The sequence below is a fragment of the Leptosomus discolor genome, chromosome 4, assembly GCF_034619465.1.
Source record: "Leptosomus discolor isolate bLepDis1 chromosome 4, bLepDis1.hap2, whole genome shotgun sequence".
NCBI lineage: Eukaryota > Metazoa > Chordata > Aves > Leptosomiformes > Leptosomidae > Leptosomus > Leptosomus discolor.
This window is the reverse complement of record NC_141394.1, coordinates 17,854,545-17,868,736: the sequence shown is the minus strand read 5'-3', so window position 1 is coordinate 17,868,736 and position 14,192 is coordinate 17,854,545. Positions and strand designations below refer to the sequence as shown.

General features: G+C 39.9%; 1 protein-coding gene across 2 annotated transcripts in view; it reads right to left on the bottom strand.

Annotated features, from left to right (window-relative positions):
• OTUD4 (OTU deubiquitinase 4) overlaps window positions 1-14,192 on the bottom strand; it is a 32,619-nt gene that overhangs the window by 4,061 nt on the left and 14,366 nt on the right. Inside the window, exons 9-20 of one of the 2 annotated variants that reach the window (XM_086463939.1) lie at window positions 13,996-14,113; window positions 13,703-13,767; window positions 11,198-11,298; window positions 9,653-9,777; window positions 9,361-9,541; window positions 7,999-8,164; window positions 6,517-6,625; window positions 4,392-4,447; window positions 3,686-3,844; window positions 2,969-3,107; window positions 1,643-1,912; window positions 872-912 (exon numbers count right to left, since the gene is read on the bottom strand). In XM_086463939.1, coding sequence (XP_086320065.1) covers window positions 872-912; window positions 1,643-1,912; window positions 2,969-3,107; window positions 3,686-3,844; window positions 4,392-4,447; window positions 6,517-6,625; window positions 7,999-8,164; window positions 9,361-9,541; window positions 9,653-9,777; window positions 11,198-11,298; window positions 13,703-13,767; window positions 13,996-14,113 — 1,530 coding nt within the window. The remainder of the gene's footprint in view (window positions 1-871; window positions 913-1,642; window positions 1,913-2,968; window positions 3,108-3,685; window positions 3,845-4,391; window positions 4,448-6,516; window positions 6,626-7,998; window positions 8,165-9,360; window positions 9,542-9,652; window positions 9,778-11,197; window positions 11,299-13,702; window positions 13,768-13,995; window positions 14,114-14,192) is intronic. The other variant, XM_086463940.1, reaches the window with a different exon arrangement.

The following is a 14,192-nucleotide window of genomic DNA, read 5'->3' as shown; positions in this document are numbered from 1 at the left end:
AACAAATGCTGCTTAAATATATTGCAGTGGAACTTGCTAATGACTCACAGATTTTCTGTTAAGCAAAGGGACTTGTATTAGGCACGCAGTTATCAAGTCTAAATTTACTTTTAAGTTGTGCTGAACATTTCCTCTTCCCATGCACAGACCCCAAAGAAAATCATTACTTATGGCTAAAGTCACATGGAAGAAGCCTGAGAGCTCAGCACCTTTTCCAAAGTAGTTTGTCTGACAGAAGAAGTAAAAGCAACTAAGAAAAGGAACATTTTTACATGCAGAAAGGAAAAACCAAGCAAAGAACTAGTCCTTACCATGAAATGGAAAATGTTGCCTTTTTGGATGAGCCTCTTCCCCAACCACACACACAGATTTGCACCACATACACACATCAGCCGCTGTTACCATTACTGAGAAGGTTAAAGGCAGCAGCAGAGAGGACAGACGTGCAGGGAGTGCCCACGGGGAGACACACTAGGGATCTGTGCTGCAATGGCTCTGCCAGTTCACAGACACGGCCAGTCAGGGGGCCTTTACTGCATGTGGCTTCTGGAAGAATGCGTCTTCCAACTCATAGTGCTTTACTTGGGAATTTGTAAAGCCCCATCTGCTGACTGTATAGCCACAGTCAGAAGCCAATAGTTCTCACTATCACTGTTGAGATAAAATTTATTTCTGTTGACTTGAACTGCGATGTGGACCACTGTTGGGGTCCCAGTTAACAGAAGACAAAATAAGAAAGTATTTCAAATTTAAAGATTAACTTAAAGTGTACAGCTGCAGCAACCAAACCCCTGCACTCTAAGTACTACCAAATACAAGCAAATTTTATGGCATAACAAACACAAAAACGTAAGGAAGTTTGAAGAGTTACCTTCACACCAAGATTGAAGAAAAATCTAAGGATATTCTTATCTGGGGAAAAAAAACAACAGAGAAAGATCTATGAAGACAAAAAACATTACACTTCATCTGATCCAAAAATCAGTCCCTGCATAGAGTTCCATTTCAGTAGAGAAACACTGGTATTAAGTTGCTGCTTGCATGTCTTTGATGGAGTTGGGCTTTTTTTTTGCCACAGTAAGGGATCTAGAACACAACTGCAGTTTAAATTTCAGTTTAACAGTTTGTGGAACTGAACTTCTAGTTTTTAAAGCACCATTTCAGTAAACAAAGACCGCCATGCAGTCAGGCACGATACGTTCTTTACGGGCATGTTCCGTATTTGCAGTATGCCAAAACCTGTATCTTTCCAGACCAGTAAGGAAATGCTCAACAGCTTCTACGGTTCTGATTACAAGAGAAAAGCTGTTACTGTAGAAGGAAGCAGTTCTCCAAAGCAAAGCATTTACATTCACAAAACCTCAAGTTATGGTGGGTCAAGCTAAGAACCACAAAATTATCGTATCAGATTTCCAGGTGTGACCACTTAAAATAACCACCACCACGTCAGCAACACAGACCAAGGAGTTACAACTCTATTCAATGTTCCCTCCCACGCCTTAAATCACAGCATGACAACAATTAGATTTTTTTGACACAGACAAACAACAGGACCAAAGAAGTTGCCTTTATCTACATTTTAAGAGAAGAAAACCTATTAGGAAAAATGGTATAAAATCCAGACCTTCTTCTGGCTTCTCACCTTTAGGTAAGTCTTCCCCAGTATTGCACAGGGAGTAAGAGGGTGCAACAGCTCTTTCTCCCTTTTCACTAAAAGGGAATCCAGGGTATAGTGGATCCTGATAAGGATTCAGAGTCTGAGGCAAAGGCATTAAAGGCTGGTTAACTGCTTGTAGCGACACAGGAACTCCAGCAACTGGAGCAGATGTTACCTGAGCCTGTGATACAATAGAGTCAGGTCCCGTTGCTGGGGCTGGCATCAATGAAGAAGCAGGTATTTGGGCTGCAATACCTAAGGGAAAAAACACATAGATATATACATAAAAATATAGGAAAAAACCCTATACAATCACAGAAGAAAATGACAGCAGGAAAGCAAGTTTCTAAAGACAGAAGAGAAAAAAAAAAAAAAAAAAAGAAAGAAAAAAAAGGTATTCAGGAAGCCATAGGAGGAAATTCTTGAGTCGGGAAGTTACAAACAAAATAAGATTTGTCTAAATGCAGAGAAGAGTTTTCAGAAAGAGCGAAACAGTTAAGCTTTCCAGAAACAGCTAAACCCTTCCCATATTTATTTTTAAAATTATGAATACCAGAAGGAAATAGGAAGGGGAGAAAAGTGGGGGAACTGAAACTTCTATGTGAATCTCTGCAGTTCTCATTCCGACTAGTCATTGACGGTCAGCTCTGAATCTGAGCTCAGATTAACTGGGCTATGCACCTTCTGCCACAGATGCAGTCAAGCATGACAGGATTATTACCTTATGTGAAGACAGTATGCTGATTTGAAAGCTAGTTCTTGTACAGAAACACAACAGTGCGAGAGAAAGCAATACTAAATCTAAACTAGTTCTGTACATCAGAATATAAGCACAGCACAGAAAAACCATTATACTGGCTTTGCTGCTCAAGTCCAAATGGATCTCATTAGTCCCAGACATACCAGACCCAAGCTGAGGCCTGAGTGAATCAAGGAGCTCGTTACACAGAGCAGAAACACAGAGCAAGCTTCAACATGCTGACAACGCATCGTACCTTAAGCAGATCCCCAGAATAAGCCCCCTCACCACTCAATGCTATCCCACTTAGGAGAAAAATAGAGAATTGGGCGCGCAGCCCTCCTCCACCTTCAAGTTGGGAGTAAAACAAACTATACATACGGGCAATCAAAAGACCTGCTAGAACTCTCACTAGCTTTCAGCTGCGAGAAACCATACCCCTATAAATGACTGCCTTTAGAATGCGAAGTTACATGAAGCAGTGTCTCCTGGAGGGATCTTCCATTTAGCAAGACAGTTAAAGTATTTTTCATGGTTAGTAGTTTCTGACTTATGTTAATGTTTCTTCAAACCTGCTGGTCCGTAGGTTGTTGGCTCACTTGGCCAAGCTGGCACAATGGCTGGTACAGAAGGCACTGCTGGAGGTAAATGCACCTCAGAAAAGATGGGTGAGGGTGTTGGAGTTACACTTGGTAAGCATTCTGTCAGGTTCTATAAAAACAAAGAGATCACATGAAATTATTCTAAATCACCATTGTTGGTGACCCCTAATGTGCCTGACTTCTACCAAAAAAAGGCTTGACAACTCACTGTTATCCAGACTGCCACCACAGCAAAGTATTAACTAGTCACACATCAGGCTTTATATGTAAGAGAGATCTGAGATAGTTACATCAGTGTGTGAAGACATCTGCACTGAGCTCTATCCAGAACGTGCCTGGACCACAGACAGCCATCAGTGTCATAACCACCTCCACAGGCATTAAATTTAAGTATCTCCCATCCAAAACAAAAGCCACCCTCAAAAACGATTACCAATAATAACCTTGGAGAAACCTGAAAAAGCAAAGGTAAAGAATTTAAAGTGACAAGCATGGTTATCTTAGCAGAAAGATAGGAAATAAGCCCTCTCTCAGAAGAGAAAGGATATACTTTTACTTTTCAACCAAGGGTTGTCCTTTTACATTCTTTATGCTGGACATAACAGATTCCTAACTGTAAACATGGAATTTTAGCATTATCACCACAGAAATGACTACGTAATTAAAAGCCAGTATTGTAATACATACGTGGCTGTGATGAAGCTCCCCTTTGTCTGAAGTCTCCTGACTGGAAAACTTTGAAATCAAACAAACATTTCTTACTTGCTCAGCAAGAATCGGAGAATCTGTTTTTACTTGTTCCAAAGGAGATGAAGCTTTTGGATAACTCTCATCTTGACTATTCTTCTAAAGCAAAGTTAGAAACAACAGACACAGCTAGTCTAATAGTAAGATTTACTTTTTGAAGAGGCATTCAAAGATATTAAACTACACTACATACAAAGTGGGCTAAGCACCCAATCACTATTATACTAGTGTAACATTTCACTCATTGAAAGGACAGCAAAGGTTAAAAGCCAACAAGAGACCACAAATCTTCACTGAACTTCAGAGATCACGGTCCATTAGCATAGTAGCTATTAGTAAACATCAAATCTTCTGTGGTCCCATTACACTGAGAGTACAGACTGTACTAAGCAATTACAAATCCAGATTCACGAGTGCTCTTGATAGCCCAGATTTGAGAACTCAGAGTGCAGAGAAAGACTGTAAGTATGGGTTACAGGGGCTGAGGAAAGCTGACAGCAATACAAGCCTCCAACCTTAGAAGTATTTCACTAAAAGCTGGAAAGCAGCAGCAATCACAGCTCTAAAGGCAGCTATTGCTCTGCTATTCATGTATCAGAGAAGCAATAACATTAAAAAAAAAATTTGGTCTTTTCTTTAAGATTACCTCAGATGAATTTGGCTCAAGCTTCTGACTTAAGTGGATCTGCCTGGAATTTGACTCTGTAACACCAAGACATAACCTAGTAAATGAACCATTACACCATTTATGGCTATCACAACTTAAGCCAGTTAAACTTTGTCTTTCCAAAGTTAAACCTTCATAACAAAACCTACCTCAGCATATATTACTTCAGAAAACTTAAACTTCAATTTTTATCAAAGATCAAAGCATCCTAAAATAAACAGTTGTTAGGGCAGTAACAGAGCAGCTACTTCAACCTGGGTTTTCAAAACTCTACAGAAGCTCTTTACTGACGTTTGTTAACCATTTCGGTGATGCCTGAGGGAAACAGGAAAGAAATGTAGCTGTCTCTACATGCGTATCATTCATCCTACATCCCTTCTTGTGAAAAAGAAGTAAGTTTAAGGTTGCTTGAAGTGAAAATGTCTTGATCTGCATTTCCACATTCAAGTGTTAGGATAACAGAAATGTAAAGTCTTGTCTACTTTTGACCAAGTAAAAGAGAGATCAGTTTAGAAGGTTTCAATGGTTCAAAAGATCTAGGAAGTTTTCAGACTGATGAAGTTTAATTTCTCAAGCACCAGCAAACACTTGGTGGGGGAAACAGCGTCGAAACAGTCATGGCATAATCTTCCTATGATAAAATCTGTACCAGTTCTTCACATTCTAGCTTATGTTCCAGTTGGGTTACCACTGCTAGTCCATCAAATTCATGCACGTAAGTTTAAACAGTAGCCACTAAGATATGTACTTTTTAAAAGCTCAGTATATGCACCAACTAGACAACGTAAACTAAAACCACGTGGATTATGAGAATTGCTGCTAACTCCCCAAGCAGCAACAGCACTCTCTAAGTACACAGAAGGAAGTACAGTTTATTCCCACAGGATTTTTAACCTAGTTTCAGAAGAGGCAACGCAATCCAGAGTGTCACAAAACCCAGAAAGCTGTAGATGCCATGCACTTCAGCAAAATCTACCATGACACTATGGTAAAGAGCTTTCTCTACATGAACATTCTTTTCAGCATTGCCGATGAAACGAGTTTTCAAATGAAACAGGTTTTCAGATGTTTGGAGAATGAAAAATAGGTAACATCAGTCCTTGTGAGACCATTCAGGAAGGCATTACACGTTGTAAGAGGGACTAAGAAGCATGAGTACCATAAATACACAACAGCAATACCTCTGCTGTTGCCAGAGATAAGGGGACAAAAAAAATTAAAACAACAGAGGGAAGGAACAGCTTCTAAGAGGAAGCTAAAGAATTTGAATTTTATTTAGCCAGGAAAAAAAAAAAGTGGAAGAAGCCAAGATAAAGTTCAGTATTTAGTTATGGCATACCTGACAGGACAAAAAAAAAAAAAATTACTATCAGTTGCATTTAGCAAAAAGTTACTACCTCCCTCCTGCCAGGTAGAGCCTTCATCTATTACTGCCCCGTTCCACTTCGTCACAGAAGATGAAAAGCTTAGAGTCAATGAAGAGAAGCCAAAGAGTGTTACAACAGACCGGGTGCAGGAGGGAAAGCCAAACACGTTTGGACCACGTGACCGTGCTTTCTACTGCAATCGGTGGTGGCTGGTTGGTAGGTAGGGGCGGGGAGGGGGGGTGTGTGGGGTGTCGGGGGGTGTGTCTGTGTCACACTGTGTCAACTCTTCTGTCCACCATCTTCTCCCCTTTCTGTAGCACTGTATGCTAATTCTTAACCATGCCACGCTGAATACTTTTACCTGCTTCTCTCTTAACTGACTCCAGTAAGCACTCTTAATACTCCCCCACCGGCACTTTCTCCTACACTCACTAGAATTTCAACAGGATCTAATTTGGGGTAGCTCTGACAGTCGTTTTGTTTCTCTCATTCCTCTTCTCAGTTACCACAAAAAAATCCCACGAAGGAGCCTGCTCTCTCAGCCACATTCACAAAGCAGGAAAAGACCTACTTTCTTCCCAAACCACACCTTTGCTACCTTGAGTCTAGCTTAGTGTGGCACTACTACTGATGGTAACTTTTGCCTAAACAGATGCCCCATCTTGAATAAATTCTGAGGCTGGTAATACAAACAAGCGAACAAAACAAAACCTTGATCTAAAACCATTTATTTTTACCTTTATCCTTCTGCTCTTCCACCTCTGCTGTCCACTTGCTGCTTCTTCTCTCATTATTTGAGAACTTTTTCTCCCCAGTCTGCGTGGCAGCCTGACAGACTGACTGATTCTGAAGAAGTTTACAGAAACAGAAATACAAATTATTATTAGGAGTCCGACAACACTTTGCCATCACCTGATTTGACACTATTACACCTTCATGACAGATAATACTTATCCCTGTGATGGGCAGGAAGGGGCAGGGGGGAGCAGTCTTGATCAGCATCAGATTCACCCACTCTTTCATTCACTGCTAAATTTGCAAAGTGTCCTTTAAAAGCACTCGTGTAATTAGTTTATATGACAAACAAAAACCCCTTCGCCCAGCCAGTACCCACTTTCAAATCACATCCTCCTCCTGCAGGTAAGCAAATACAGCACATCGTTAACCACAGCTCAGAGCGCAACCTCTGTCCGTTAGGCTTCTGTCCCAGTCTGCTCTTTGGAGCACAGAAGAGCTGCACATTTCTTCTCAATTACACCAATATCAGTAATCACTGCTCAAGAACTTAACGATACAGCACAGGAAGTCACTTCCACAAAGCGAGAGATCTAAGGCCCATCTTTCCCCTACTACTTCTTCCCAGCCTGGTTCCTGTTTCTGTTTGCCCTAGGATTTAAATCCAAAAATCCCCCCACACCTCTAGAATAAACCTACATAGACAGCCGCTCTTTACCCACAGGATCTGCTCACTCCCTGGATGTACTGAGACTCCAACCCACTTTCTTTAAAAATTGCATCAATAGAGTAATTACTCAAAATCTAAAAGCCACATTGTTCCCTCAGACATAGACAAGTCCACTGAAGCCAGCTCAGCTCCACAATAGAAAAAGACCAAGTGTGACAAAGAATTTGCATTACTTATGACACCAGGCGAGTTCTCACACCAGTAAGCTCTCAGGCTACATAGAAAAGTCTCTTATAACTAACGGGTTTATGTGAACCAGATCAGAACAATCACCTGATCACCTCCGATACCAATTCAAGCACCACAGTGCCATTTTACTGAGCTATTTCTCAGCTAAATTAAACTGTACTTCAGAGCAAGTTCTGTCCTCACCTTGAAGACTTATCCCACCGTACAAGCAAAAGACAACATCTGAGTGAGTAACTGCAAGGCAGTGCAAAGCCTTCCAAAGGCAGGAGGAACATGAAGAAAGAAGCCCACAGCTTCAGAAGCTCACATGCCCACCACAGGTACATGCCTAAAGAACTGTGTATGGTGGACACGAATTATTTGCATGTAAGAACTACTACACATGTCTTACCTTGACTACATAAAGCACTGTAGATTCATGTAATTCCACGTAGAAAGTGAGCGTGAAGAACACCCCTAACTTTGGAATTGTACGGTAATGCAAGGACAGCAAAACAACAACCACTAAGTAAAGGTTCACGGACAAGTATGAAAATGCACTCTTAGTTACAATGAAAAAGCATACATTGGAAAGAGCAGGGAAAGCTTGTTCATCCCTCTGCTGGATCTCATAAAGCAAGCGAGATTCTTCTATAGCCTGTTTTTCCCTGCGTTCCTCTGGAGACAGGCCAAAGTAGTTACAATCTCTGTTGCCGTGGTTCAGATCCTCGGTTCTCTCCCGGTCTGGTTTTCTGTAACGGCAAAAATGAAACATGATTACTTTGACAAAAAAATTCACCGGTATCAGACACAACACAAACTCATGGTTTAGAAGAAAGAAGGTAATTATATAGGCACTGCTTATGTGATTCCACATACACCAGATCCCCTTCTGCGTATTGCAAGTTACCCATATGCAGAAAATTAAGGAAAGAATGGATTTTATCCATGGGTCAACTCAGTTCAGCGCAGTTTTCAAAGACTTGATAACAAATGGCAATTATTCGATCACAGTTAAAACCCAAATGCCTACATCAAGCAATCTATCCATTTCTGTGTCAACTGAGAACTGACTGCCCCCAATCTGCTATCTATGAACATGCAAGAGAAAGCTGAAGAAGAATGTATCTGTAAATAAAACAACAAAAGGGAAAATGCATTAGGATTTTCAATGTCTGAAGCATCACTACACAAAAGTTACATCACTGTTTCAGCTTTCCAAATTACTTAACTAAACGTTTTGGGATACTCATGTATTTAGGTTAAAGGTGGAAGAAAAATGAGCTTAAAAAGTTGCATGTGGCAGACTCCAAAGACACCCCAGCCCCACTTATTCCACAAGGAGTTATGGTACAGAAGTGTGGCAGAATAGACCATGAAGAGTTCGGGTTTGTAGTGAAGAACGGAACAGTCTTTTAGACAGGAGAGAAGAAGAGTGGCAATGATGAAAACAAACTGTTGCAGCAGCACAATGAATAAAAGAGTCACTAACAACAAACGCAGGCAAAATGCTGTTCTCTTAATCCTTCAAGTGATCAAGCATAACATGACGCAGTCCTCTATGACAGGTTCTGCAGAAGCTGAGGGAAGATCTTAGCCGTGCCTAAGAAGCACTACACGCAACATTACCTCAGCCCTAACCAGAAAAAAAACAACATCCACTTTCCAAGAAGAAACGGCAGTTTTGTGTATGGTGCTTCCAGGGCAGATGTTGCCATGCAAGAAAAAAAATGTGGGAGCTCACAATGGCAGCAATTTTGAAACAGGTTTAAAAAAATAAAATATTTTTCCTGTGCTTGTGTGTATTCTTAAGAACTTGGAACACTTCTTAAGAGTTCAATGGCAACATATTTCAAAAGAGCATGTTGGAAGCACCTGAAGCAGGCACCCAGGCTCCAGGAAGCTCAGCTAGAGCTCAAGATAAGGAAGATGTTATCTGCAGTTTTACCTTACAGTTTGGGAAGGATTCCTGCCTGGAGCTTTTTGCTCAGTTGAGGTCTGATGAGGTTGGGGTCCAGAACACAAGAACTGATGCTGCCTGGTTCCCACAGTATGCTGAAGTCGAGGAGGTAGCGCTGACTGGGGCTTTATTGACTTGCTCTGATTCTTTGACCCTCTGCAATCCGCATCTGTGATAAAGACGTGAAAACACATCATTTTTCTTTAATCATTTTTTAAGCTCTTTGGGACAAAACATCTGACAATAAAGATTCTCCACACAAAGACAGGTACAATCCTACCGGGCTGAGCATTCTGCCCCCATGTTGGGAAAAACTTTTTTATCTTCTTCCCTGGCACAGTGTTCCAGCCCTCCATAGGAGAGGCCTGTGGAAGAGGTTTAAGGCTCTTCAGTGAGACAGCATGCCTACAAAACAAGCAATTATGGAGGGAAAAATATCTTAAAGACCAGACTGGGGCTTGCATAAATTAATACCACATGTTTACTAAGACTGATGGACCTTTCCATTCCAAGTCCTTTGTTCTTTATGATTACACTCAAGCAATGTGTAGAACAAACCACCTACTTTGTTGGTTTTGTTTTTTGTTTTTGTTTGTTTGTTTTTGTATTTTTTTAAGTAAAAGTTGATGCAAACTTATTTAGTAAAGACTGATCAGCCATGTGTCAAGTGAGTATTATAATGTCTTCACGGCAGACAGAAAAGAAGAATGATCAGAAAGAGCAATATACTCAGATAAACTCATCACAAACACCGCAACAGATGTTAAAATTGTAAAACATCGTATTGGTGGTTTATATCCCAGAGCAATTACTGTGTTTTTAATTGAGGATGCAGTAGGATGTCCATGCAACTGTTTACATTATCATAGATTTGAATGTCTTCCTTTCAAATAGACAATTCAAATCAGGTTAAATCTCAATTTAAAAAGCAAACAAACTGGGAGACAATCTTCAGATATCCCAACTTTTTTTTTTTTTTTTTACTTTTTTTTTTTTTAACAGAAGGAGAGCACATGAGATTAATGGGCATCTTTCCCCTTCCCTCATTTACCTTGACTGAAAGTGCTTCCTCTTCCCAAACTAGTGTGGGGTTCCCCCCCCCCAAGAAGAAAATTTACAGCAGAAGTCAAAAAGATGTCTCAAACCAACCCTCCCAAAAAAACTCCGAACAAAAAAAACCCACCCCCACCCACCCAATCAAAACCACCACCATAACACCCCAGAAAAAAACCCAAAAAAGTAAACCCCAACAAAATCAGCCAACCAACAATGCATCAAAAAACCCCGCAACCCCCAACTACTTTAAACGCCCAGTTTGTGCTGAGGTTGGGCAAAGATGATGCTGATGTAAACAGCAACTTGGCACTCTGAGGTCAGGCAGAGCTATTCAACCAACAGAGTAGCTATGGGCTTCGATGGACCTTTTAATACAAAGAGCTTGTCACAAATCTAGCATCTCGTTATTAAGCACAACAAGCAACGCTTCATTAGGATGGTGTCAATCCGTTTAGGACTGAATCTCATGAGGAAACAAAAATTCTAGCACTAATATAATTGCTGTTTTACTCAGCGAGTAATATCCAGACTACCCAGCACTGAAGGAAAAAAGCCTGCAGTGACAATCAATGCAGAACCCCTTTTTCCTTTTTTTTTTTTTTTTTTTTTTTTAAATGTAGTATGTTGTTTTCTTATCCATGCTGTGGTATTACTGCTTCAAGTAAAGAAGCAGATACACTTCAGGGGCAGAAATGAACTCTGAACTACAGTAATGCTGCCATTATCAAGGTTCAGTTTGGCACTCTTCCAAAAGAGATTAAGCACTCACTTTGCTCCAAGCTCTTCTACAAATACAACAACTGGCCCATTCTCCGAACAAACTTCTTGAATATGGGCATTATAAAATTTCCCATTATGGTCTAAGCGCACCTATAAGGAAAAAGAGTAAGAAACAAAAAAAAAAAAAACACCAAACAAACAAACAAACAAAAACAAACAAACAAAAAGGTGCATTAGCTTCAAAGACAACAGTGAGAGGACCTAACTCTCAGCAATGTTAAAAATAGAACTTCTCCTCTGGGCAACAGAAGACCTGAGAAATAAACATCATGTAATTCAGTAAATGTATATCAAAAGCAAGTCTTCAATCCATATTGCTTCTTCAAAAAGAAATAAAAATACTAGTAAAAAAAAAGCTTGCCAGGTGACACTACTTAATGAAACGTGGCTTTCAAAAGTACATGAGAATGTTAAAAGTTATCCGTGTATCAAGGCTTTACAGCTATCCTGAAAACACTTTCTCTTAGAATAAAACCCAAAGCTTTTCCTTGTTAGACTCCATGTAAAGAAAAGAAAAATTCATTACTAAATTCAGGGAAATTTAGTTTAATTAAGAACATAACAAACAAGTATTTCTGAAGTTGTTCTCCAGAAAGTTTTTTAAAACAACCAAAAAAAAAAGTTGTTCAGACAGGATCACAGTGCTACTTGTCTGACTGACATTCCATGCTCTTAAAGTTCTTCTGTTAAATATAAAATAAGTTTCTAACATTCTGCTACAACATTCAGCTTTCCAGTTGTATTAATCTGGTCAACTCCACTTTTCACTATTTACTTCATCTTCCCTTCCCATGCTTTTATCCCATGTATTTACTGTATTGCAACAAATGTATAAAATTTGACAGGGAGTGTCTGTTCATTACCAGAGTTTTTTCTACTAATAACATCTGTACCCTTTAGTAAATACTACACAAAACAGCCTTAGGGTCTTAAAAATAAATTTTAAGCCTGTACTATTATGCAATAAATAATCAACTCCACACTAGGTTTTTCAGTTTGTTTTGTGTGGGGTTTGGGGGGTTTTCTGTTTTGTGGTGTTTTGGTGGGTTTTGGTGGTTTGTTTTTTTTTTTTGAAATTGAGAGGTATGTTCTTCCTGCAATTTATTCACTATGCTTAATTCCATCACACAAATAAAAATAGTACAAAGAGCCCACATGCTACATAATAAACCTAATTTAATATTTTCACATTAATATTAATGATGGTCAAATGTCCTAGAAAGAACCATATTTAGCCAAGTACTCCCAGTTTAGTTAACACACCTAAGGAGATGAATCTAAAATTTGAGTACTATAGAATTTAATGGCAAATCTTATTTCTTCAGGTGACAAAAGGATGGGGCCAGGCTCTTTCCAGTGGTGCCCAGTGACAGGACAAGGGGCAACGGGCACAAGCTGGAGCACAGGAAGTTCCACCTGAACATGAGGAAAAAACTTCTTTACTCTGAGGGTGACAGAGCACTGGAACAGACTGCCCAAGAAGGCTGTGGAGTCTCCTTCTCTGGAGCCATTCAAAACCTGCCTGGACGTGTTCCTGTGTGACCTGCTCTAGGCTGACCTGCTTTGGCGGGGGAGTTGGACCAGGTGATCCCCAGAGGTCCCTTCCAACTCCAACCATTCTGTGATTGCGAAGCACCAATACATGCTACAGCTTCTAACAGAATTTAAAGAACAATTGTGTAACACACTTTGAATACTTCAAGAAGAAGAATCGCCCAAAACTTCAGGATCTTCAGGATCTGCAGTAACTAAAGTGAGCTGTATTCCATTACTTGGAAGTAATGAGATTAGAACAAAGCCAGTTCACAAACAGTAATCATTATTTCCAGAGTTCAACATAAATACATGGAACACGATGTTGGTTTTGGTCTCTCCAAAGAAAAGCCTATATGACAGAAAACACTAAAATTTTGTCCTTCATCATGCAACTGCATGCACGCAAACACTTTATCATGCAGCAGTAGGACAAAGCAAGTGTGGCCATCAGCAAAAGATGCACTGGAGATAATTAGTGTTATAAAAAAGACCTACCCCACACTTTTGCACATCACAGGAATAACTAGCTAGCTCACTGAGCCAAACAAGAGAAGAACAGAACTTAGGCTGAACCAAGTCAACTGCCCTAAACACACCTACTTCTCAGACAGAGGTTACCACTCTACAACACCAAACAAGGACTCACCACGGAGGCAAGCCTGCACAAACTTATTTGCATACTAAACGTTAAGGTCCACAGTCAGCTTCTTAAACGCACTCTTGAAGTTAACCTGACTTTTTAAGGCAGTACAGTTGCACCAATCAGATGCTCCATCACATGCCTTTTCTACAGGTATGCTGCAAGTCATGAACACTGCCAACAATTACATAACGAAGACACAAGCAAAGAATATTCAGAAAGTAGCAATTACATGTCAAAATAGTTAACAAAAAGGGAAAACTGGCATCTTGAGCAAAACGTTAATGTCTCTAGAAACTATAATTCAATACTACTTACTTTACATTTATCTCCAACTGCGTATTGCATGCCAGCAGCAATAGAAAAATCTTGTTTTTGCTGATCTGTAAATATATTAGCAGTAATATACTGTTAGTTTCAATACACCAGAAGAGTTACTTTCTCGATGCAGTAAAAATGTAAACCAGAAGTTCAGGCCCAAATCTAAACACTGACTCCTGTGAGGAGTACCACTGCCTAGAACCAAACTGCCATTTGTATCACTGTTCAAGAGTGCTTCACTTCATACATCAGCTTGCAAAGTTGAAACTTTGAAGCATTCAGTTACTTACCCCATTTGGATTGGAGCCAAACATCATATTCAACATTTCTGTAAACGGATGGATTGAGTGATTTAAGAACTTTTTTAGGCAAGACCAACAAGGCAGAATTCCCGTTGCTCTTAAGGTGCTGTATGAAACAGAACAGAGTGCTAAATAGTCAACTACATACAGATGCTCAGCTTTCCATTTTTCAATCACAGTGCTCA